General features: G+C 30.2%; 1 protein-coding gene, 1 long non-coding RNA gene and 1 pseudogene across 2 annotated transcripts; 2 read left to right on the top strand and 1 right to left on the bottom strand.

Moving 5' to 3' along the window:
• Nucleotides 1–1,150: 1,150 nt before the first annotated feature.
• Nucleotides 1,151–3,815, top strand: LOC129320311 (uncharacterized). The gene is made up of 4 exons (XM_054965698.1): nucleotides 1,151–1,443; nucleotides 2,389–2,459; nucleotides 2,605–2,669; nucleotides 3,350–3,815. Exons 1-4 carry the CDS (start codon nucleotides 1,298–1,300, stop codon nucleotides 3,422–3,424), a joined length of 357 nt encoding a protein of 118 aa, XP_054821673.1. The 5' UTR covers nucleotides 1,151–1,297; the 3' UTR covers nucleotides 3,425–3,815.
• Nucleotides 3,816–7,858: 4,043 nt separating this feature from the next.
• On the bottom strand, nucleotides 7,859–8,691 carry LOC129320312 (uncharacterized). The gene is made up of 2 exons (XR_008595729.1): nucleotides 8,478–8,691; nucleotides 7,859–8,186 (listed from the first exon to the last, which is right to left on the bottom strand). It is a non-coding gene; the product is annotated as an uncharacterized LOC129320312 (long non-coding RNA).
• LOC129320310 (phosphatidylinositol/phosphatidylcholine transfer protein SFH8-like) lies at nucleotides 8,164–26,763 on the top strand (annotated as a pseudogene).
• Nucleotides 26,764–26,878: the final 115 nt, after the last annotated feature.

Consider the following 26,878-nt stretch of genomic DNA (forward strand, 5'->3'; position numbering starts at 1 on the left):
CAAAGACAGTAATCGATACAAAATAAATTATTAGAATAATATAAAAGCATTTCCTTTATCCCTCTTATATAATAAAGAAAATTTTTTAAAAAAATTAAAAAATAAGAACTAAATTATAAGTGAATTAAAAATTAAAGGGTTGAATTGTAATAAATTATAGTTGAAGGAATGAGTTATGGTGAGTCATAATTGAGAGAATTAGTTACAAATGAATTAAAAATTGAAAGATTAAAAAATTAATTTTTTCATATAATTAATATTGACACATGATTCATAACATGTGAATTTACAGAAGTTAAAACAAGACTCTTAGTGTGGTATATTTTATGTATCTAAATCAAATAATAAAAATGCTCATATAGCAAGAGTTTTAAAAAAACACGTTGGTTGGTTGGCACCAAGGTCTTGTCAACATATACACTTTCTAGGTTACTATATTGTAATTCTGTTCCTAACAGTTTATGAAGATTCTGTTTTTATTTTGGGGGACAGCCATGCATGTAGAATAGTCCTTAATTAAGATAGTATTTAGTGAAATGACTTGGATTATTAATTACTTGAGTAATAGATACAAAATGTTTGTTACTAATGACAGTGTTTTATTAATGATGATTATATATGTTGACTGTTGAGTGAAAGGATACAACATTTCTTGAATCTCATATCAGCCTGTTGAAAATGGAAAGGTAATTCTACAATCTAATGTAATGCATAGATAAACAAAGTTTACTTATTACATGTAAATTAATTTTAATTTAATATTTATTGTAATTCCTTCTCAATGAACTTCCTCCTATTCTTTTTTATAAGATATTTTTTATAAAAGATTAATGGTTTTTAATGTAAGGTACCTAGTGGATATTAATGATATCTTCTTAATATTATCTCTTTTAAAATTTATTAATTGTCAGAGAATGTAATGTAATGTAAAATTAATTTTTTATTTAAATATAAATAAACTTAAAAGTTTATTATTTTTCAATAAAATTAAGTACTTAACAGTTTTTTATTTTTTTGGGGTTAGTGAGCTGGTTATGTTTATAATAAGGACACAAGGGAGGATGTTATGTATGGATTGAAATTTTTAAAATGAAAAAGATTTATGGTATTTTCTCATCAAATAAGTGGAGCGCAATTCTGCTATGATCGTTCTTGCTTAAGCCACACGCACGAACTGGTAGCGCGATTTCTGGAAACAATCTTAACATATAACACTCTCAATCATTCTCCTTCCCTTTCATATCCTGAACATCTTGCATTGTTCTCCTCCCTGAACCTGAACTGTGTGGTAAATACAATGGAAGACACCAGCAAACCCACAATTCTCGTCACAAACGACGATGGAATCCATGCGCCTGGCTTGAAAGCTTTGGTTCAGGTTATCGTCGCCACCAATCGTTACAATGTTCAAGTCGCTGCCCCTAATAGCTGCCTATTTTTGCCGTAACCTTCATCCTTATCTTTTGTTAATTTCTTTGGATTTGATCATCCCACTCGGCCGTTGATTAATTTATTAAGTTCTAGGCGTAAAACGAAATGTATTGTCGGATTGGATATATGTGCTGACACACACACACACACACACACACACACGCTGTTATATGCCTACTTTGCATCGCTTATCAGGAAGAGTAAGCGAGACTGATTTTGCTTATGGATTTTAAATGGCTAGCTTTTTTTCCATGTATAACAATGATTTTGCACTACTTGTAGCTTGTATTGTTATGTTTTTGTTGCGGTTTCATAAAGCATGCAGAGGCAGCTCCTCTAAAGTGATCACAATTTCTAGAGGAGTTCTTTAACGGTTCTCTTTTCTGTTTTAACTGGGACGTTTTCCGTGAGAATTCAGCTGTAAGTCATTGTATTACTGGGTTTAGCCCTGTTACTGCCAAGAAAATAAACATTCGTGGAGCCAAGCCTTTGCGATCTCTGTTCCCCCTCCCCCACCCCCACCCCCAATTAACCTAAGTTGATACTTGATATGTTCTTTTACATATACAGACATATACACAGACGCATAAACTTGCATGCTCAAACATCGGTTCTTAATTTTTTCCCCCTCTGCACTCTTTGTAGTCTTATTGTTTTTGAGTCGCTTCCACTTGGTGATTTGCCCATGGAATGGTAAATGGTGACTCTCATATAATGTATCGAGCTTGAATTGAATATTTTGAATGCGAAATATGCATCTTGTGAATTTTAAGATATGTTTGATGCCAATATTATATGTAATTTGTTTCGAATTCAACAAAATGTAACTGTTCAGTTAGAAGATATCTTACGTTAGATTTGTTCCATTTCTAATGGTAATGGAATTTGAAAAGCTATCTGCAACCGGGCCCTACTGCAAATTGAAGGTGACCTTCTTTTATTGCTTCTTATCATTAGTTTCAAGAGCAAATCCAAAGGCGCAATCAAAACGTTTGGATATGCTAAATTCCTCTTCAGATTATTGTACAGTTAAAATACTCTTCAGTTGACCTATATATATATATATATTATTTTAAAAAATTATAGTACTTCCCCTCCCTTCTATTTGATAGAAGATCTATATATTTTTTCAGTCTCTCAACTTCAAACCTTTTCTTCTTCTTGTTTTTTAAGGGACTCCAGCTGATTGTACTTCTCTGGGAATTTCCAAAGAACTCTTTCCTACAGGAGCTGATCTGGTACAGTTGGGGTTTAAAATTTTACTTTTGAATTTATAAAGTGTCACATTCCTACAATGTACTCCTGTTCTTCTTGTTTTTTTTTTTTGGCCAACAACGGGCTCCTGTTCTCAGTCAATACCATCCTGGTAGTTTTTCTATAGTTCCGTTATGTGAACACTATAGCATAGCTTTTTAATATAGATGGTAAAAGCTTGAAAAGTAGCTCATAAAACTTCAGATGATACTGGGGTTACTTGTCTCATTTGCGCCAAAGTTATTGTGCTATATTTTTATGGGTTAAAAAGGTATTTTTGCCCTTGACTATTCTTGGAGAAGCACTATATATCCTAAACTATTAATTAGTGCACCATTTCCCTCAAACTTAATGTCTCTCTTGCTAGACATATCTATGTTTGCTTTTAATGGACGTTTGCTCCCTTTTAATGGGAGGAGTGACATTGTAACGTTTTTTAGAGTTTGAGGGTAACATTGCCCATTTGATAGTTTAGGATAACCAATGCTTTTGTGAGAATAGTTTAAGGAAAAAATTAACTTTTAACTATTTTTACCTTGTCAGGATTTGTTTCTCTCTTTTTTCCTAAGAAGATCCTCTGCATATGGGACCAATTTGATTAAGTCTATCCAGATAAATAATCCATCTAGTTGGTCACTAATGTCTTTTCTATCTTTAAGTACAGGTAGTTAGTGGCACAAACATGGGTAGCAACTGTGGGTATCACATGTATGTAGCCCCCCGTTTGTTCATTCTTTAATTATCTTGAGACAGGGAAGAAGGGGTAGCATCTGAAGTTCTATTCCCTCACAATGTAAGGAAAATATAAGCATGTTAAAAATGGCATTGTGGCAGACGAAGTTACTTGCTTCCTGTTTTTACTTGATCACAATCTTACCATGGTGTGGATTTATATCAATTGGATTTTCTATAGTTTGATCAGAAACTTTTTTTTTATTTTTGTCATTTGAAGTACTGAATTGGAAGGTGCTGCTTAAAACCTGTTATGCGGTCATTTTTAAAAGCTGCACGTTGAAGCAAAGGATGCAATAGAAGGACATTAAATTAAATTGAAATATAACTAAGAAATATTATGCTGTTCACATATCCTGAAGAGAGCATGGAGATAATCGCATTGGCATCCCGTAAAATTTAAGGCACGCCCAACTGCATTTGAAACAGTGATAATCTTTTTCCACTATAACTGCTTGAGTAGTTATTACTTACTTGCCCATCTTGCCATTTTATGCAGTATTTACTCAGGCACAGTAGCTGGAGCTCGAGGGGCTTTTTTCAATGATATACCTTCCATTGCCATCTTATATGATTGGTATAATCTAAAAATTGTGGCTATATCACTGGATTTATATTCTCTAATTGTTATCAGCAAACGGTTTTTATCTAAACAGTTTTATCTTCTTCAATTGCAGAATAAATAAATGCAAAACTAATAGTAATATAGCTGATGGGAATTATAAGCCATACCAGTCATTTTTCCTTTTGTTCATTGCCCTATTTAACCATTTTAGGGTTCCTATATGTCCAGGGTTAAAGAAAAGAGTGACCCACAGGACTTTACCCTGGCTGCTCAAGAGTGCTTGCCAATCATAAGTGCCGTGTTGATTGACATAAAGAATCAAAGATATCATCAAAGATGATTTTAAAATATAGACGTGCCAAGAAATGTTGTTACTCATAAGGTAGATTATGACCGTTGTTGCATTTTTGTGTTTAGCATGCAAAAAATTGTTAACATGATATAGGCCACTATATGCCTGCATGTCCTCAATTCGGCAAGATACAAAGGAAAGGGTGACAACATCTATTGACAAAAAATATGAAGAACTTGGGCACTGTTCTGTTAACCAGTCCACCACTAAAGTTGTCAAATAATAAAGTGTCTCAGTCTGACAAACCATCTGTTATTGGAAATATTTTTTCTCTCACTAACAACCATCGCTTCTGTTTTTGATTTGACTACTTTTCTGCTATCTATTGCTGTTGTATGTATTTGTGCTTCTCAATAATATAGAATTCCTAATCAGCTAATCGTATTAATTTTGTACTTGGATATTGTCTTATTAGATTTGACATGTTGCCAGAAGCCTAATTGAGCAATATTAATGTAAATTTTTTAGGATTGATATATTGCCAGGAGTAACTTGGCTTTCCTCTTTTCCATTAATATTTTGGGAGGTTCTAGCTTTCTGTGAATGGTGCTTGTTTTGTGAGCAATGTAATATTATTATCAGATATGATTTGTGACACGTATGGTTTGGAGTCCCGGAAAATTGGTTTAGCTGAGAATGTCAAGTCAAAATGATAGGATCTGGTGTCTGATTTGATAAAAAATTTACATACCTTTTGTTTTTAATTGATACATATCAATGTTTTTTCCCTTCCTTAAGGAAGTGTCATGATTTTGTTTTGAATGCTTGCTTTAGCATTATTTTATCCTCCATATTGAAGTTAAAAGTCGTACATGGCATGGTGGAGTTCAGAGGATTAAAATTGTTGACTCTGCCACAAGAATTTATTGTTTTGCCATCCAATCAAATATCAATTATTGTTCTTGGTTGTCTTCTGTGCATCATAAAAAGGGCTACAAGCTGACCAAGCAGGGTAAAAGTTGCATCAAGATGGGATGGAAGCAAGTCACCTCTGAGACACAAGGACAAAAAATGACCTGCAATGACCATGGACATAGAGAAAACAGCACCTACAGAAAGTGACTCATCATCAGTATCACCTGAACATCTTATGTTCAAGAGAGAAGTAGGTACATTTCTTTTTTTATTTTCTCTTTTGTTTAGAAGTAAGTCCTGTACACATTGTATAATGTGTATAGCTTGTATTTATACATTTTTATGGCTATAAGTTGAACTCCATTGCAATAACTGCTACACAGTTTATATAGTGCTTGACAGCTTGAGAGTGCAATGGTTGGTTTCATTCAGAACTTGATGATGTGATTCTACAATCTTGTCCGCTTACGAAGTAGATGTTAATTTGCAGGGAATGCAGAATGATCCCACTTATATTTTCCCTCTTATGCTCTCAGCCTCTCACTGATATACTATAGAACTCAGTTCAACTTTTGTAGGTAAGAGGTGCCCAATATGATCCTGACAATAATGATGACAAATGTTTGCAAGAAGGATATGTGAGTATTCTCTTGCCCAAAGTAAATTTCTTGGATACCAAACTGTGGCTGACAGAGTTTGATGTTTTTTTAGATTACTGTTACTCCTCTGGCTGCTCTGGCTAAGTGGCTAACGTGGAGGTAGATTGTCATGCCTATTTTAAGGATATGTTACTATATGTCTTTGAACACCCCTCTCCGGCAGTTTTATAAACGGTAAGAGTCCTCTTTTATACGTAATTTATATGATAGTCTTTATTTGACCCTACGTCCAAGGACGAACCAACCTACCCACATAAGGTTTGGTCTCCAAGGCCTTTCTATAAAGGAGACAAGATTACATACTCATTCATACGCCTTCGTCATTTTGCACACACGTTCACGAATTCATGCACAAGCACTCCCATGGGCACTCATGGACTCTAAAACACACAAGAACCTCTCTTATTTTTTTGGCCTAAAAAACCTCTCTTATTAAGTGCTGCAACTTGGTGATTAAACAGGAGTCTTAAAATACTTATATGATAAGGCCAAGCACATTTAAACAACGGCGCACACAAATTATGCATCTGATGTTGCTCTTATTGCAATTTAAATCTCACAATTTGGATTAAACTACTGCTCTTATTCATCACATTTATGGATTATTTTAACTGCCTTAACTGACTCCCGATAGCACCATAGGATCAACTACTACTTTTCCTCCTTCCCATCTGTCTGTGAATGTGATATATGAATTCCTTCCTCTTGCAGATTACTCTAGTTGAGTGATTACGAAATCAAGCTGGAGCTAACAGAAATTATTTGGATCCTGAGCAGTCTAGTTGTTTCCATGCACACATCACTGCCTCGGTATTGTCAAGTTAGGGACACACCTTTTGTCACAGCCTGATTTAATGAGAAAGCCTATTTTCTATATAATAATAGCATTCTTTTGTCACAAAAAAAAAACTACAATTCATTTATTACACCAAGTTGTTTGCCATTCTTGTTATTTATCTACATAAAATTGTACAACTTCCCGCATGAATGAATAAGTAACTGCTATTTTCTGTAAGAAGTCACTCGTTTTTAGATAACTCTGATAAGAAATTCATGTTGCCTTTTTATTTTAGGTGAAATTCTTAGTTTGGTGCAATTTTGTGCCAATGAGGAGGTGCCTTTGCGCCATGTGGTCACTTGCATTGATTGGATCAATACTTTTTCAATTCAGCCCAAGAAAATTTTCTCAATATTCATATTGGTTTTTTTTTTTCCTTTCATTACTTATTGCCATTCCCGCTATTTATTTTCACAAAGTTAAGATGTATGCTGATCTGAATTTCCGCAACGCATGGGAAAAATTAAAATGCGTCAGATTTCTTTTAATGCAAAACTTCCATATTGCTTACAAAATTTGTTGAAAAGATATTTTGCTTTTATTAGCTTCTTTATGATTCTGCTATCTTTTGAATTGACCGTGTTGAGATCATTGTCCTTAACAAAATTAGATTAAGAAGGTAAGCTTGTTTCCCCTTGGCTGCTGCGTGCTTATGCTCATACACCGGGTTTATTTATAATTTATAATTACCAACAAATATTTGCAATGTTTATTTTCAATTGTAGATGAGTTGAAAAGAGGTTATACCAACTCTGGCTTAAGTCATACTGGTAGTTGGATTACATGCCTTCACCCGAGTCAGACAAAGCCAAAGACGTGAGGAGATATGCTGTGGATATAATTGTAGTCTTGAAAATACTTTTTGAGTAAGAAACAAAAAATCTTTAAATATGACAAATTGAGATGAAATTTGTCGGTTGTACGATCCATTCTGAAGTAGCTTTCACATGTCAATTTCAGCTAGGAAAGAAAAGGAACAAACTACCATCTCAACTGCTTAAATTAGACCTCTTAACAATAATAAACCTCGAGGTGGGAAAAAAAAGTTGATTGGTTTATCTTAATAGACATGCTTTTCATAATACTCCACTATATCGTATTCTACTAGTTTAGTTTTGCAGAATGAAAACTTCTATTAGAAGCTGAATTACTAAAGTAGAGAAGAGAAAAGATAGGTTTTTAAATATGCACGTAGTGAGAGCTTTATTGAACACAAAAATCGCAAGGAGGATAATCACTCTCTATTGGTGCTACAAAAGTTAAAAGAAGAAAGGAGAAGGAAAGAAAAACAAAGAAAGAAAATACTGTATGGGTCTTGGACATTAAATACTTTTATGTACATTACGTGTGTCCTTCTGTACTCTGCAGTGCATAGACAGAGTCTTCATTTTTTGGATGGCAAACAAGGTGGATGTGATTCCACTAATATAGACCAGAGGACGTGCACGTCTTCATAGGGGCAAGATTTGACATCTTCATACAGAATGTAGATCCCTCTTCCTGAAATGATGAGCCAAAATTTGAGTTCATCAGAATGCAGAAAGATGATGAAAAGCGGGGTATGATGAACATGTTTCTCAGAACTCAAACAGAATGCAGAAACAAAAGACAGGTTAGATTCCATGGTTTGAATGATTTGCTTGGAAATCTCATTGATACAATTTGCTAACGAAGGATTGCAGATGAAAGATGCTGATTCTCTCAAGCATTTCTGGATCAGAAGGAGCACACGCAAAAAAGAAAAACATTGAGAATGCAGGTATGATGGAGAGTATCACAGAATTAGCTTACTCTTCCTTTGAGTGGAATGCAATCTGAGCCACATTTTCTTGAGTGGAGAGAGGAGGGATTGTAGCCACCCCATTTGGTGAAATTTTGGGTGTGGCTCATGCAGGTGGAGCAATTGGAGAGAAATAAGGAGAGTGAGAGAGAAATAAAGGGCAAATTCTAGGCTTTGCTTAGACAAGGGTGAAGATTTTGCAATGTCACTGTTCATATTTTGAGACATTTTACATTCCCTTGCAGACCAATCATGAAACTCACGTTTGGTGATGGTACAACGTCCTTTTCTACCGTATACTAGAAGAAGCCACTCCACCAATCAGCTGTGCACCTCACTCTCTTTCACCACAAAAAGGTGAGATTCTCAAGTAATATGCATATTAATTATTAATATATGTCAGATATCTTTTTTTTTTTTCTTTTTAATGGGGTTCACTTCTAACATATTTTATGTGTGCTCTCTGGACTGTTTCTGTCTAATTATGTTCTATAAAAAATTTATCCAAATAAACTTAATATCTTATTTGTATTTATATTCACTTTAAGGAAATTGTGTCTAAATGAAAGAATGTACATAAATTTTCTCTAATCGGATCTAAATCTTGATTTTGAAAAAGAATCACTTTTCCTCTTTTCCTTTTCCCTTTTTTAATTTTTCTTTATCAAATTGAGAAGCTTATGGATGAAGATTGAGCAATTATGTTTCCATCATCATGGCCATATAGACATTAGTGGTAAAAGGCACACAAGCACAAGGTTTCCTTTTTTGACACTTGGACTTGCTCCTCTTGCATTTCAAGCAAGTACAATCCACTTTTTAGGATTATCACACAAGCCTTTGTCTCTCATTAGTCCATCTGTTCCACTAGGGTGCCTTACAAGAGTAAATATTTCTCCATTGTCTTGTTGACTCAGATTTGACGTGGCATCGCATGATAACTGAAATTTATTTTAAAGGTAAACAAAAGGAAAAAATTTAGTAAGATTTCCTTAACCTAACTTAATTTTCAATAAAACTCTTAAAATTATAAAATTTCACTGTACATGTGCCAAACTAAAATGAAATTAAAGAGTTAACTAAAATAACTCTATTGTCTCTGGGTGAAGCTAGGTTAAACAACTTGTATAGGAAAAATGAACAATTAAAAATGAACAACTAACATATGTGAAATTTATAACTTTTATCAATAGCATAGCATTATTATGAATTTACAATTCTTATTCCACCTATATCAGTTATTCATTTTCCTTACATGAGTTATTTATATGTCTAACTTCACTTGTTTATATTTATAGTGGTGTTATATTGTTAATAACGATTGAAAATTTCATTTACATTAGTTGTTCATTTTTCATACGTCACTTGTTCATTTATGCATTAGTTATTCATTTTATCAAGGATAATAAAGTTATTTCAGTCAATTTTTTAATTTCATTTTAATCCCCTGCAAGTACAGTGAAATTTAAGAATTTTAAGGATTTTGATTGCAATTAAAGTGGGTTAAGAGGGCCCCACTGAAAATTTCCCCACGCAAAAAGAACAAGCTTGTAGCTAAGGTGTTTAAGTGTTCAAAAGAGTCAAATTAACTTATGCTAGAATTTTTTATAAGCTCTAGGATATACAACCATGTTAACTAAAAATATCAGAGACATTTCAAGACATCCATGAGATTTTTGTTGGTAATAATAATTTTATATAGTAAGGTCTAGATTAGCCTTAATGAGTGATGATGATATCTCAAGTTTATAAAATGAATAAAAAAGAACAAGCTTGTATGAATGCACAGAATATTAATTTAAGATTTTTTTGGCTTTTTTTTGTAATTTTAATTTTTTAAATGGAATGTGTATGTGTTTTCTAATAATTAATTCATTCCACTTGGTATTTAATCAATCAAATTTACTGAAAAAGACGTTTTAGACCCAACAACCAGTTGACGTAGAACCGAATATATAAACTGCTAAATTGACCACGTGTAAGTTTGTTATGAACGTTGAGTATATATATAACAATAAAAATACTTTGTTTGGACAATTAAACTATAGAAACAACGAATCACACGTGAGAAAAGTAAAATCCATCAAAATATGACTAACATTTGGCTAGAATTTATGTGCGTACCCACGTACGTGAGTAATGCTATTTATATAATCATTTTACTGCAAATTATGTAAAATTTTGTATATGGGTTAAGTTGGGTTTGATTTAGATTCAGGCATACTAACAATTGACAGTGGTCCCAAAAAAGAAAAAAATGGAAAAGAATTACCTTGAAATAAAATGCATATTATTAATATTGATCAAGATAACACAAGTAAGTATGAAGAGTCATATTGTTTAAAGTCACGAGCAGTGTGAATGATTGTGAGGTTTTTGCAAAATTACGGAAACTCTAACTATTGTGCATATAAAAAACAAAATAATTCCCACTATTGTATTAGTGTTTATTATTACATTTTTTTAAAATCTTTGTAAAATGAATATGGAATTGCTATTTTCTTATTAAATAAATAAATAAAATGATAATTTTAAATCGTAACAAGTGGTCAGTCATGTACGATTAGCACTTGAAAAGTGTGTCCTTATCTTGAAATGTACTACTAACTACCAAAAGCTGTAATTTTATATGTATCAAATAGGATTAGGGATTGTCATTGTAACGTATCAAAATCCAAAACATTAAGCCAATCTAAGAATGACTAGTATTGTAAACGTGGTGTCCCACCATGGATTATGGATATAGCTTGTTTTCATTACACTTATGCTTACTTTTTTTTAATATAAAATAAATTTAAATTCAAATTTAAAAAATGGTGGGCAAATATCTGATTAATAGGTTCCATGGATTGTATGAAATTTTAGAAATAATCACATTATTCATGATTTGTAAATTGTATAACTTGTTAGAATCTTTATATGATATGTAGATAGTTGAGTTTATGACTTGTATAAAAGTTCACAACATACCCTCGTCTTGCTTTATTTCTTTCTTTCTTTGGGTTTAAGATCTTTGTTGTTAGTGCAAAGATCTCTCTTTCATGACTCATCCATAAGCCCACATATCACAAAATTAATATTTTTCTCAAATCTGAACCTAATGAGCATACTTAGAGTTAAACCTGAATGATGGTATAATATTTTTATTTTCTTAATTTAAATTTCTAATCATGATAATACATATATAATCTCTAAAAGACCTGAATTAAATGTCTAAAGGACAATGACAAGTGACCTTAAAAGGTGATGACTGGAACAAAGAAGAAGAAGAAGAAGAGGAAGGAAGGCTCAGAAGGATTAAGGTGAGCCAATTCTTATTTTTAAAGGACTTATAAGGATTAGGTCTAAAAACCTTTTTATGCAAAAATCTCTCATTTTTTCAAGCTCAGTCTTAAAAAACATACAGGATCTAAGAGGCTCTCTCGCTGGACTTGTATTAAAGGTTCTAGAAGATGGGATGACCTTTTTCTTTAATTTTGTTTCCAATAATTACCACCTAAAAGGCTAAACTTGTGCACGAGCGTGAGTCTGGTCTCATGATAAGGGTAAAATATTTGGCCTGAATTTTTACTGGGCCCAGACCCGTCAAGATTAGTTCTGCAATTGATGGGCCTAGGTTTTGTATATGAAACGGCCAGGCCCAGTAAACAGGCCTGACTCAAAAGTTGCAACCTATCGACTTCTCTTGATCCATACAGCCTCTGTTTTATTATTTTGTTAACAAAATACGAGGAAAACACTTTAGGGAGTAGTCGTTATGTTAATATTAACTTCCTTATTGGTATGTTTGTTCTGTTTTTCCTATTGTCTTCATCTTCAAACTCAAACGAATCTTCCTTCTTCTAAATTTTATGTGCACATAAATTTATTATATTGTAAACATAATTTTTTTATGGTAGTAATTAACATATTCATGATTCAGGTCATTAAAGTTAACTCCAAAAAACTGACTTTTCAAAAACTTAAATACGTTTTTATTTTTTTATAACAAGGGAAAAGAATTAAATGCGTTTTTAAGTAAGAAGTTAATAGAACAATATGTATGTGTGTGTGTGTGAAAATTTCATATATTTATAGTCAAATGCACATCAAATGAAGATTTTAGTCCATAATTTTTTATAAATTAAAGGGTTAATGAACATTTTAAATTTTAAATTATTATGCAAATAGCATCTAAACGCTGAACTTCTAAAATATCTAAAAATTTATCTCAATTTTTAAATTTCGAACGCCTAAAATCTTACTATTGAGTTGGAGAACTTCCTTCAATTTCTAAATTCCCAGCATTTTTAACCCCAACAATTACTTTTGTAGTTGTAGGGGCCAGTCATATACTGATTTGACACTTAACGGTCATTTTGTCTAACTTAACGACAAGGTTTCAGACTCTCATAATTTAGAACTCAAGGAAAGTTTTTACACATTTTAAAAGTTTAAGATCTAAAATGCTATTCATATAATAGTTTGGAATTTAGGATGCTCATTAACCCTAAAATAAATTCATGTAAAATTTCTGATTTAATTATCTTTATAAAATTAATAATATTTTAAAAATTATATGGGCATTCATTATTTGTTCTTCATAAAAATGTAAATTATATATAAAATATTTATTTTGGTTTCATAAAAAATGACATGTAAAAAAAATTTAAAATATGAATAAATTTGTCTTTTTGTGAAGGAGGCATGATGCAAGCTAGGAAGGGAGATTAAGTTTAGAGGGGGAAAAAAACACAGCACTTTGAATTCAAAAGATCATCATGTGGTCTGTTATAGTGATGATGATCTTTTTTTTTTTTTAGTAATCAGTGATGATGATATGTTATAGTTGGAAAAGGGAGAGGAAGAGACGATGTTGTTTCAAATTTTGAAATCATAATATGATCTTACCTTTTAAAACAAACTACAAAGGGTAGGTGACACAAATTCTCGGTATAATTTTAAATATATATATATATATATATATATCTGTGTGTGTGTATATGCGTTTGGTTTTATTTGCTTAAATTACTTATTGACACCCTTTCTGGCCACAACTCTGAATTTACTGTGAAACTATTTCTTTTTTAATTGTATTGGAAGCAATATTATTTGAAATATTATCATGACACTAAATATGGACACTAAATCTAAGGCTACCAATAATACATGAAATGTGAATATATCATACATAATTACACTTCAATAAAATATTTGTTTTGTAATTAGTAAAGTAAGCTGCATTATTGATAAATTATAGATAGTAAATTTATACATCAAACTCTTTGTGATCTTCAAAAAGGCACGGTGTGTGTGTGTGTTTTTTTTTTTCTTAAGATTATATATATATATATATATATTAAAAATAGTCCATTACAAAATCAATATATATATATATATATATTACTAGCATGATATATGCTCTCTTTGATTTTATTTATAAATTATTTTTAACATATTTTATTAAAATTAAGAAAAATTTTAAAATTCATTAGCTTTATCTTATTTAATAAGTTATCAATTTTGTCTATATTAAATATATTTATTTTAATAACATAATTTCACTTGCCAAATATTTAATAGGGGTTAAAAAAATTTATGATAAAAAAATAATGATATAATTTATAAATATGACTATAAAATATTTATCCCTTTACCTTATCAAATAAGATTGGGGAAGTATACGTATCAAATGGAAGCTTCTTTTCAAATTGTATTAGTTGGTACTTGGTAGCTCAACTAAGCCAACCAATCCCTTCAAATATTCATATTCAATACTAAAAAGTCAAAACTTTAAGTAGAGTTTATTTCTAAAATTCAGGATTGTTTTGCCTTATTTATCCCTAACCTGAATAAAAAATTGATAGAGAAAGGAAGAATCTGTCTCATTTCTTCATGAGGACGAATGAATCAGATGTTACACAAGTCTTCATTTGTGATTATTTATTTAACTTCAACTAATAAAGTATCAAACTTTGGGTTTCTGAAGACTAAACTAATAGCCAAAAACATATCGCTTTGACTTTGGATAATTTTCTTAGTTAATACTCCCTCCTTCTATTTTATAAGATATTATATAAAATAAGCAAATCCTCTTCTCATCCCCCATTCTTTTTTCCATCTTCACCCTAAGATAAAGAATAAATTGTTTTGTAAAAACATTATCATTAATCATTATATTACATTAAAAAAAACAAATAAATTTAAACTGTTAAAATTTCACATGCACGGTGTATAACCAAAATAAATAAATAAAATTAATTTTATAAAAATTTTTGTATAGTATACAGTTGTGAACTGCGGATGACAAATTTTAATGGCTTAAATTTATTTATTTTTGTATGATATTATGATAATTGCTTTATAAAATAATTAAATTTGAACCATTTCTTTTGTTATCTAAAAGTGTAGATGGGATGAGGAGAAGAAAAGAAGAAATGGGATGAGGAGAGGATATGACCCCTCAATATATAAGATGTTTTGAAAAAAAAAATCATTAATGATGGTTATTTCAATACCATTATTTATTTCTCATTATTTCACTAAAAAAATTTCCTTCCCTCTCCCTCTTATTAATGAATGGTATTTTTAAAATTTTATAAAAAAATTAAAATTGTAAATTATATTTAATAAATTTCATTGGTATATATAATTTTTTTCAAAAGATGTCTTCTAAATCAGGACAAAGAGAGTAATACAAATGGTCAATAAATCCTTCTCTCCAAAATCAAATGAGATTCTATAGTATGGTAAATTACTCCCTTTGGTCCTAATTATTTGGCTAAGTTTTAAAAATTTATTTGATCCTAATTATAGGAAAAAGATGTGGTGGTTAAATTTTTGGGTTTAAACCCATTTTTTTCCATGAACTATTTTCGCATGAGCACTCTGTATCTCAAATTTTTTGTCATAACAATGTTGCTTTTGAAGCAATTTAGTTGTAATAATATTGCCCTTGACATTAAATAAAAAACACTGATAATTAACTTTACTAACTTAGAAATAAAATTGACTCAAATCATAATAATATTGCCCTTAAAGTAATTAAATCATAACAATGTTGTCATTAAAAAAATTAAATTGTAGCATTGTTGCTCCCAATGTTAAGTCTAAGTCAACAAAATTAACAATTAAAGTTGTCCATTCAATGTCATGGGCAACATTACTATGTTTAATTACTTTAAGAGTAATATTATAATGACAAAAAATTTAGAACACTAGATGCTCATATAAAAAAAGTTTTAAAAAAAATAAAATTTAATTCTAATTGTTTTTCAACCATACCTCTCCTTAATCGTATCAAGTTATAGGCATACTTTTAATTTCTATACAATACTTTATTATGGTCATTAATTTTAGTAAAAAAAAACAATTGAAAAGTTGCATATTTTTGTCCAAGTTCAAGGAATAAAAAATGCCTTGTTAATTTTCTCTCTAAATTTAGATCAAGCTACGAAGCCATTGTTCCTCACTAATTCAAGCTCTTAGAGAGAAAATAATTATTAATTGTTAAATTTTATTACTGGATTAAATTTTTTTAGTAGTCAGTTTTTTTCTTTTCCCACATTCAAGTCCTTCTTTGAGTCATGAGAAGCGATTCTCATAAACTCTCATTCTCATGTCATGACTCAATGTTTAAACCTATCAAAACACTTATTGGTTAAAAAAAAATTAATAAAAATTTGAGTTGTAAATTATTTTGTAAGATATATTTTTTCTGATATTATAAATTAGTCTACGTCTATTTTTTTCAATAAGACAACATTATGTTTTTAAGAAACCCAAATTGTTAGTTGCATAGCAGGGTTCGCCGCACTTGAAGTGTGGGGTCCACACATCATGTTGTCCTATTATTACATAGCATAAAAAAGTCTCCTATATTTAGCATTGAAGACAAGAAGATTTTATACTTATAATAAGCTAAAGGAATTCAAAATTTAAATAGAAGTCACATTTACTAATATAAGTAGAAAACATTTAAAACAATATTTGGGAGTTTGTTTGGGGTTCCCAAACAAGCATTTCCCGAATCCAAAAACCCTTCAAATGATCATTTTCCAAATACTCCATTCGTTAAAAAATATAAAATATTTTTAATCGAATCTTACTTTTTAATAAAGTAGTTACATACTTTCAAACTAACCTTATCTTTTTATATTTACCCTTATTAAATATCTTATAATAAATATAAAATTATTATCAATAGGGGCACTTTTAAAGAAAAAAACAATGATTACATATCAAGAGACCAAAAATGTCTTACATTTCTTAACATTCAATTCCTTCAAAAATGCTTTATATTTTTTAATGGAGGGGGTATAAGACTTTTATCTATGTGAAACCTGACTCATTGTTGGCTTTCAAGTAGACTTCCAAGCACATTGTAAATTTGAATTAATGGTTAAGATGTGTTTCTTGTATTAACTATTTGAATTCAAACTTTAGAATAAAATAGATATTCAAGTCATGTATAACTTCACATGAAATTAATTCGAATAGTTTTGTATACATGAAGCTGAGTCTTACACACTTGTATTTATGTTTAAATCCTAAAACCGACTTGAGGATCAAACTTGTTCATAGATTTTGTTTTTGACCAAAATCTTGTTCATAGATAACTTGTAAACATTTTGATCTTTGAGATGGGATGTCTCATGATCTTGATATTAGCCTTCACAGTACCTTCATTATCTTAACTTTTCTTTCAATTTTGAGACATTTCTAAAAAATATAGTTTTTCTCTTATCTCAAATTCAAGTTGATATTTGAATTATGAGAAGCATTCTAATGAACTCTCATGTCATGACCCATCCTTTCAAAAAATTTATTTCTAAAGAAAGTTATTGAAAAGTTGAGTTGTAAATTATTTAGTAAAATATATTTTTTGCATATTTTAAATTATTTTATGTCTATTTTCTAACTAGCCAATGGTGCATTTTAAAAAATTCAAATTATCAATTGCATAGCAGAGTTCACCACACATGAGGTGTGGGGTCCACACATGGTGTTACCCACATAGCAAAAAATAGTTTCCTTTATTAAGCATGGAAGATAAGAAAATTTCATCGATTAAATAAATTTAAAATTTGAATAGAATTCACATTTATCAATAAAGTATTCAAGTAGAAAGCGTTTAAAATAATGTTTGAAAGTTTGTTTAGGGTTCCCAAACGAGTATTTACTGAATCCAAAAACCCTTCAAACAATCATTTTCCAAATCCAAGATTTTTAGATCTATGAAACACGATTTGTTTGGAAACTTTCCATCACATTGTAAATTTGAATTAATGGTTAAGAAGATGTGTTTCTTGTCTAAGCTATTAGCTATTTGAATTCAAATTTTAAAATAAAATAGATACACGTATAACTTCACTTGAAATTGATCCAAAATAGTTTTGTATGAAGCTAACTCTTCCACACTTGTATTTATGTTTAATTTAAAGTTATTTCGTTGATGAATTTTGGTTTATTTGATAAAAATTATTCCCATATGCTATAAGTGAATATGTATAAATCCTAAAACCAACGTGAGGCTCAAACTTGTTCATAGATTTTGTTTTTGAAAAGCATACTATTTATCTCTTTGAAATGTGACTCACAAGGGTTATCTTGATTGCAATGAACCTCCACTCCTTACCTTCTCTGAACGTTTTATTTTCTTTCAATTTTTGAGTGTTTTCTATAAGATCTAGTTTTTCTCTCTTCAAATTCTCTTTTTTTTCCTTGTTTTTGTAAAAATGTAACATGATCATTGGCACTGAAAAGGAGAAGATCCATACTTCATGGTTGAGAAAGTTTCAAATTTTGAATAGTACAAAATTCACAATCACCTAACTTTTTTAATAAAAAAAAATATTTGGGAGACTCACACTTTAATACTCAATAATAAATAAGAACTATTGAAGATAATTAGTATACTTTAAGATGATGGAATAAAAAATAACTCCAATTAATGTTTGGGAGGATGACAAAGAGGTTCAAAGGGGATCAATTAATTCAACTTAGATTTTAAGTTTTAAATCCCAAAAATTTATAATTTTATTGTGGTGAATTTGTAATTTATTTTTTAAATTTTAACATAGTTAAAGAATAAAAAAAATTATTTTTTTATTAAATTTTAAAACACAAGTTGCAAATTTATTATAACAAAATTATAAAATTAAGACTCAAATTTACAAATTTTTAGAGTTTAGGACTTGGGATTTGAGTTGAATTAACCTTTATGTCATTTTCTCTTAGTGTTTCTAAAATTTTCAACTTAGCTTGTGAGATTTTCAAATTCACAATTCTCAACTTGGGTGTAAATAAAGAATTTTTATCAATTAATTTTTTAAATGCTAATAGATCCTAATTGATCCAAAATTATCATTTGCCCAAAATATTAATGCTTGAATCAGTGGCCTAAAAGTTTTATTTATCATCATAACCATTGAATTTAAATTTTAAAAATAACTCTACTATTTCTTGCATTAATTCTTGGACAAACCCATTTGATCCATCACTATCAATTAATTTAAAATTAAATTATGTCAAGCAGCATATTTATAAGAAAACAAATCTCCTTATATATACGTATGTATGTATAATCTATCCACCTTGAATTCGAAAAACCTAAAATCTATTTACTTTTTGGTGTGCCCATCACTAGATCCTTCCTACATCTTCACTTTTCAGAGCCGTACTCCCATTTTCTCCCATTAATTCCACAATGTGTTTGACTTTGATGTATATTCACATCCCTTGTTGGTCCTTTTGGGCACAACAAGGGGAAAATATATCTCAATTACATGATTCTGAATTTTTTTCTTTTGGTATTTTTAGTTTCAAAATCATTATCTTTTTTTCAAGAACACCTTTATCATTTTAAATAATAAAAACAATAAAGAAAAATAATTGTTTAATTAGATTCAATTTTAAAAATAACGTATCATTTTATAGAGGAATTTTTTTTTGAAAATTAGAGAGAAATAATTTGATTTGAAATGAACTTGACATGATATATATATATATATATATATTAATATAACTTGAAAATCGCATTACACATTAATCAATTCGAATCGAACCAGGAATCACATGAAAAATGACAATTTTTGTACACTAAACTTGAATTCTAACTTTAAGATAACAAGCGACAATCTTAAACAATAGGGTGTATTCTGAAACTTAATTACTTAAATTAAAATTTGAAAAATAACAAATAAAATTAAAGAGACACCATGTCATCAAACTTCAAATAAACCTCCTTTGCAAATACTTTTTTTAAGCTAATAGCAAATATTTTAAATGTAACATATAAACTTTTTTTAAAAAAAAAACACTTCTCATAAAACTCACTTGAAGTTGCTTGTTACTTAGTTGTCTCTTAAATTAATGTTGAATTAGATTTAAATTTTCAAAATATAAGAATTTAACAAGAGATTAATCTAATTTTACATTAAATTCATTTAAAAATGTTTCAACGTGAGCGTGATTTAAGAAGGTGTTTTGTCTCTCTCTTGTTTGATATATATTATTTTTAAAATTTGAATCTAGTCAAGCTATTTGTCTTTAGGTTTTTATGTTAATTTTAAATTTTAATTCACTTTGCTGAATTAAAATTTACCTCAATATATGTTAAAAATTCAAATATAACATATAAATTTAAAGAGCCTCACTTCATATGAAGCTCACTTGAAGTTGATCTTTATTTAATTGTTTCTCAGCTTGACATCCAAATAGATTTAAAATTTTAAAATAATATATAAACTTAATGAGAGATTGTCTGGTTTCACAATAAACTCATTTAAAAATACTTTAATTAGACACATTTTTATCTCAACAAAATGAATTAAATTTTAAAAATAACGTACAAACCTAACGACAGATAGTTTGACTAGATTCAAAGTTTAAAAATAATGTACAAAAAACTCAGATGTAATGTATAAATTTAAAGCATGCTCGGAGTTGCATGTTATTTTGTTGTTTATTGGCTTAACGTCTAATTAGATTTAAAATTTAATTTTAAAATAATATATAAATTAAATGAAATGCGGTGTGATGGACAATCTAACTTTACATAAAATTCTTTTAATTTTGATTATTATATTTCCTAAATTAAATTACCTTGTTCAATTTTTCACTGTTCACAAGATTTAATCCCCTAAATCTTATTTAAGCGGAAATCGACTTTCTTGTACTAGATCTAATTACCATTGTCGTTGTTACTTAATATTTCTTCTTTAAATATCTTATTTAATAGCTATAGCCTCTGGCCTCTTCTAATAAAATCAATACATAATGTCTACTATACACCTAAATTTATCTTCAAATTTTAAATATAACGTATGAATTTAAAGAGCTTCACTTCACATCTTCATATAAAACTCAATTGAAGTTGCCCCTTATTTGATTTTTTTTTTCCTTAGCATGATGTCACTAGATTTAAAATTTCAAAATAATATATAAATTTAATAAGACACTGTCTAGTTTTACATTAAACTCATTTAATAAAAATGCTTTAATTGGATACTTTTTTCCCTGAAAAAAAAGAATTGAATTTTAAAAATAACGTACAAACCTAAAGACATATAGTTTGACTAGATTCAAATTTTAAAAATAACGTATCAAACAAAAGAGAGACAATCTAAACATATCAAACAAAAGAGAAACAACCTAAATTTACATAAAACTCCCTTAAATTTGATAATTATAACAACGAAATGGAGGTATACTTTGTTGTATATTTTTATTATTTATAGTATTTAACTCCCTAAATCTTACTCATCAAGGGGCGTCAACTTTTATGTACTAGATCTAGTTAACGTTGGCATTGTGGTTACTTGTAATTAACATTTCTTTGAATTTCTTATTTAGTAACTATAGCCCTTCCGATAAAATAATGCATATTGGTTAATATATGTTTGTATGTATTCCTATATGTTAGAGAGAGACATGTTATCAACAAGCATTATTGGTTCTAATGAAAGTATTTATCACTACACAAGCACAACATCTTCAATCCAAGCCTATGAGTATAAAAAAACATCTTGAAAAGAGATGTCTTCGATTGAACTAGATAATGTTCAAATATAATCTAATCAAATAGCAGTATAAAAAATAGAGAAGACAGATAGACATTTTCACATCGTTAATTGTCATGTTATTTTACAACAATGCTTGTCAACCAATTTATTTAGATTTAAACTAAAATTTAAGAAAATATTTGTGTATGACTTAAAATATTTTAAAAAATTATATAACAATTAACATTTACAATAAAAGTAATATATTTTAAATGTGTTCCTATGATTGTCACTTTATATACTTTTTTTTTGGTGATCTTTCAAAACATTGTAAATTTATAGAAACTTCAATGAAGTATTATTTATTTTTGGTTTGTTTTATTCTTTATTCTCAATGAATAAAGTTAATTAGGTGAAGAATTATAAATAAGAATTATTAGTATAAGATAGTTTTAATCAAATATTTTGATAAAAATTTATATTATCTAATAGTAACAACTTTTTTAATCAACAAAAATTGCAAAACTCCAAACGACAATAATAGGAGGAAATATCATATTAATTAAGCTAATACAACAAAACCAATAAACTATGAAATAATTATATTACAGTTGTACAATTAATTAAGGATCATAACCATCAACTAAAGTTGATATAAATAATAGAAGTTCTCATTATTTAAGCAAGTGGTTGGAGATTTAAATCACAGTTCTTATGTATCTCCCAATTTAATTTGGAGAAGTATACTTTTTGACAGTATTAAAATATAACATGTTAGATAATCATATGAAGAACTTAAATTAATAAAAGAGAGAATTACATCTAGCTCATTCTCAAAAAAATTTATTATAGATAAGAATCAATAACAATCTCATTTAAAAAAAATAAATCATGTTTCTATTTTAATAATAATTTATTTTACATTTATCCTTATTCATGATTGATTCTCTTGTGAGGGGATTGTATGTGATTTTTTTTTTTAATAAAAACAAGATAATAAGAATAATTGATATAGATTGAATTGGAAAGGAGGCCACATATATTCCGATACAATAATAATGATTGCGGTGACACGTAAGCCATTGACCACCAAAAGTACTGCGAAGTTGTTGATGTTTTGAAACACTAAGCCCTTCCTTGATTTAATCACTTATTTATTTGATTGTTTATTTATTTTGATTAAAAAAAAGGCGCTTCTTTTATTTTTGAAAATCTCTTCAGCCTTGCCCTCGTTTTGCATGCGTGTCTCTCGCATAACGGCGTTCTCAGCCGTCTCCTTCTCCTTCTACATATAAGCCCATCCATTCCCTCCTCTTCTTCCCATCTCTCTCTCTCTCTCTCTCTCTAAATCTCACTTTCAGAACTGTATCAGTTCATTTCTCAGAATGGCCAAGAAAGATCACAAAGACGGTACTTGCAGAGTCGAAGCTGTTCTTCACCTCATCACAAAACAATCACCACTCACTCTCAAACAGGTATCATTCAACACTTTACATGTACACATACATGTTCATATGCAATTAACTTGTGTGTTTGATTAATTTTGCAGGAGAAGTTCTGCAACTATGCTTGTGTAGAACGGTTTCTCAAAGCAAATAAAGATAATGTCAAGAAAGCTGCCAAGCAACTCAGGGCTTGCCTCTCTTGGAGACACACTATAGGCATCGGTATCTATATATATATATATATTCTTCTCCTCTCTCAGATTCTCTCTCTGCAGAAACTTTATTTTTGTTTTTAAAACAGAGTATCTGATGGCGGATGAGTTCGCGTCTGAAATCGCCGACGGCTTAGCGTATGTGGCCGGTCACGACGATGAATCCAGACCTGTAATGGTAATTTCACTTTTTCTTCTTCTTCTTCTTCTTTCTTCTGCGGATTTGGTGATTTGAAAAATGAGATTTGGCTGCATCTGCAGATTTTCCGGATGAAGCAGGACTACCGTAAGTCACGTTCTCAGAAACTGTAAGTTTCACTGCGATCCCATTTTCCCGCTTGCCAAACAGGAAATTTCACACTCCAAGAAATTAATTACCGAACAAACTTTGGTTTGATTTTTACTTTTGGGAACTTCGAAGGTTCATTCGTTTGTTGGTGTTCACATTGGAGGTGGCCATTTCAACGATGAACAGAAACGTAAATCAATTCGTCATCTTGTTCGATGCAAGTAAGTGCCTTCATTTCATATATATCATATGACTTCGCTGACTTCGGAAAAGCCATGAGGACAAAAAATAACTTAAATATTTGGATATAAATTTTAAATGTATAAATAAAATTCACAAGGATTATGGTCCTTTAGTGACAATATTTTTTTCTGCAAAAATATTAAAATATGTTTTTTGCACTTGAAGCGTAAATTATTAAAAACTCATAAATAATTTTGACAGATAGAAAAAAGGAAGGGTGTATTATTATTTTTTTAAAAACATATTGTCAACATAAGACATGTCTAAATATTTGAGCCTTTTACAACTGTGAACCATGGCCAGTTTGGTGATTTACCATGTGACTTTTGGGACATTGTTGAGATCAGACAGAGAAGAACAGTGAAGATCTCACAGTGAGGGAGGGAGAGAGAGAGGGGAACAGTCTCTGAGTGAGTTTCAGATATTGTCCGGTGTGCCCTTCGAGGGTCACGTCTAGGAGGGGATAGGCAGCCTGGTTTTGGAGGGTATTATCGGGAATTGGAGTATTTTCATTTGACATTCCGTTCAGAAATTGGTCCATTCATTTTCAATTCCTTTTTCCTTTGTTTTGCTTTGTTAGAAACTATGCCATTTGATTCTCCAGCACTAGCTGCTTCTTTTTAGCTTTTCCCAGTCCTCATCCTGATCATAATTCTGTACTTCAGCTCACTCAGTTGAATTTTTTTCCCCTGAGAATTCTGATTCTATCAGAATTCACAGTTTCACGTGCTCATTCATTCCACCTTCGTTATTATTTATTAATTCGGTACACGCATGTGAAAAAGTTTGAGCAATTAATATTTTTTAATTTTAATCCTTATTTATTTATTATTATCTAAATGTTTAAACAATAATTTAACAATATAACTAAAATTTTGTTAAGTTTATCTTATATTGAGTACAGGAAAGAGTAAATACTCTTTTTTTATGAAGTGTGAGTAATTATTGTTTAGTGTTAAGTGAACAGCATATTGCTGGCAAAACAAAAAACAAAAAAAAAATGAAACACGAATTTGGAAGTTTATACTTTCTGAAAAAAAATTAGGTTTATTCATTGTTTTTTCAATAATTTGCCCAAAAAATATCTTACAAATAGTAAAAAATGTGGGTGAAAGGGAACGGTAAAAATTTACAACAATTATTTTACAAAAAGAAAAAGAGTTAGTAGAAATCAGTTTGCGAAAGAACTAATGCAAGATTAGTGAAATGTTTGGGGCAGGTTTTTACAGGTCAGCATCAGGTTTTATGAACGTATTGGTGGGGGCACTGAAAATTGTGGGAGACTATTATCCTGGTCGGCTACACAAGGCCTTCGTAATAGATCCCCCTTCACTGTTTTCTTGTCTGTGGAAGGTATTATTTCAAATCCCCAAACAATGCCTTATTTTGGTACTCTCTTAAGCCCTGTTCCATTGATGTTTCATATTCAATTTGGTAGTAAATCCATTATATTATAGTAAGCTGCAGAAATGAATCAAATCTCTTAATGATTTTTTTAAACTACTCAAAATGTATTAAAATGGATTTTCACTATACATTAAACTAACTATAAAAAACATATTGTTCCCCCCAAAGTTCAATCCGATTTGGTTTTAAATATAAGGTTTTATGTTCTCTTATCTCACATTAATTTTTTTAACCTTGATATCCCTATTTATTAGTTACTTTTTATTTTTGTGTATTAAATTTTAATCATTAATTGATGGGTTATTTTTGAAATTGTCATAATTTTTTACACATTAATTGCAAATAATCAATTTACTTCTTTTTTCTAAAAAAATATGGATTGGTTAAGAGGACGCTATATTTAGGACTGAAGGGAGTATAATATTTATAATTTATAAATACTATTAAATATTCTAGAAAAAATATTCCCGAAAAATTCTTAATTCCTTAAAAGTGATCTGTAATAAATAAATAGATATATTGATATATGAAGTTATTGTTTTAATAAGTGATAGATTTGTCCAATGTCCTTGTAATAAATTAAATTATTTCATGGGTTTTTTTTATTTATATTAACTATAAATTTTACAATTCATATTAATTATGTCATATGTAAAAGGTTAGCTTTGAATTTAAAAAAATATGATTATAGTGCTCATGTGCATGCTATGTCACTTTTTTGACCATCAACAAAGGACCGCTTTCCCACTGTTGACTTCTATCTTGTTCCCATAACAGCTTGTTGGTGAGGTCCCCACAAAATCCTAGCCCAAGTACATATGAAAATCCTTTGTTTATTTTTTTGTTTCGATTCTTCTTCATATCTTACCATAAAAAAAAAAAATCTTTACCTCATAATTTCATATTAAGTTAATGATTATGTAAATAATTATTAATTAGTAATTAATTTCGTATATTGTGGGTGCAGGGTGTTCGACCGTTCATTGAGCTTTCAACGGTCACGATGATGGTATCGTCATTGGACTTTGAAGAAACACTTGACATAAACGACATCGTATCATGTCCCCGAGCGTCATCTCTGCGATTTAGTCCGTCGGTGGCTAAGTCAACGGCTAGGGTTGGCTCGTGCTCATCCTCACGATTTGCCTTTACAGTGTCCCATAATTCGCTCCAGCCTTGGTACCTAGCCTATCTGACACGTCAGCCTCCAAGGTGGGACCCACAGGCCCCTCACCTAGGCATGTGGGCCCCTCACTCATCTCCCCGCTCAATGCTCGATCCTATTCATTCGCATCGCCTATTGCTCGTGGCTACCCACGTGGAGATATCAACGACGGAGGATTGATAAGACGAAACACATTGTCGTCTACTCCCATGCCACAACGCGTTACAGATAGAGAGGCTACCAAGAGGCCCCACTCTTTCTTCCAGTCACCAGCCATTTTCTTTCGAAGAGATTGCCATGTTCGCGGAAACGACAAGTCTCGAGATGAATTCTTGCCGTTTTTAAAGTTTTATAGAAGGCCGTACAATGAGATGATTTACAGGTCAAAGATGAGGCCCCCACTAGGTGGCCTCATCTCGATTGTGTCCCCACAATTAAGAAGGTGTCATGTTTCGGTGTCTCGGCGTTTATGAGTACAAAGAAATGTAACTATTTGGTATCGTAGTATTATTACATTAATGTAAAATTAATCTTTGTATGCTTGAAATTTTGACCCACTGAACCCGATTCTTTAATTATGACTCGATGTAATTTAATAGTTGAAGTTTTAACTCACGTATAAGTTACTCCCTAAACTTTCTCCATACGTATAAGTTACTCCCTAAACT

Source organism: Prosopis cineraria, unplaced genomic scaffold (assembly GCF_029017545.1).
Source record: "Prosopis cineraria cultivar Desert tree isolate PC_DT_omini unplaced genomic scaffold, ASM2901754v1 PC9, whole genome shotgun sequence".
NCBI lineage: Eukaryota > Viridiplantae > Streptophyta > Magnoliopsida > Fabales > Fabaceae > Prosopis > Prosopis cineraria.

What these genes read in the sequence shown, in the direction of transcription:
- LOC129320311 (XM_054965698.1), top strand. Translation starts at nt 1,298, where the DNA reads ATGGAAGACACCAGCAAACCCACAATTCTCGTCACAAACGACGATGGA. An exon ending in AATAGCTGCCTATTTTTGCC is followed by an intron (nt 1,444 to 2,388) that starts GTAACCTTCATC and finishes TCTTATCATTAG; the next exon opens with TTTCAAGAGCAAATCCAAAG. An exon ending in CCTCTTCAGATTATTGTACA is followed by an intron (nt 2,460 to 2,604) that starts GTTAAAATACTC and finishes TTGTTTTTTAAG; the next exon opens with GGACTCCAGCTGATTGTACT.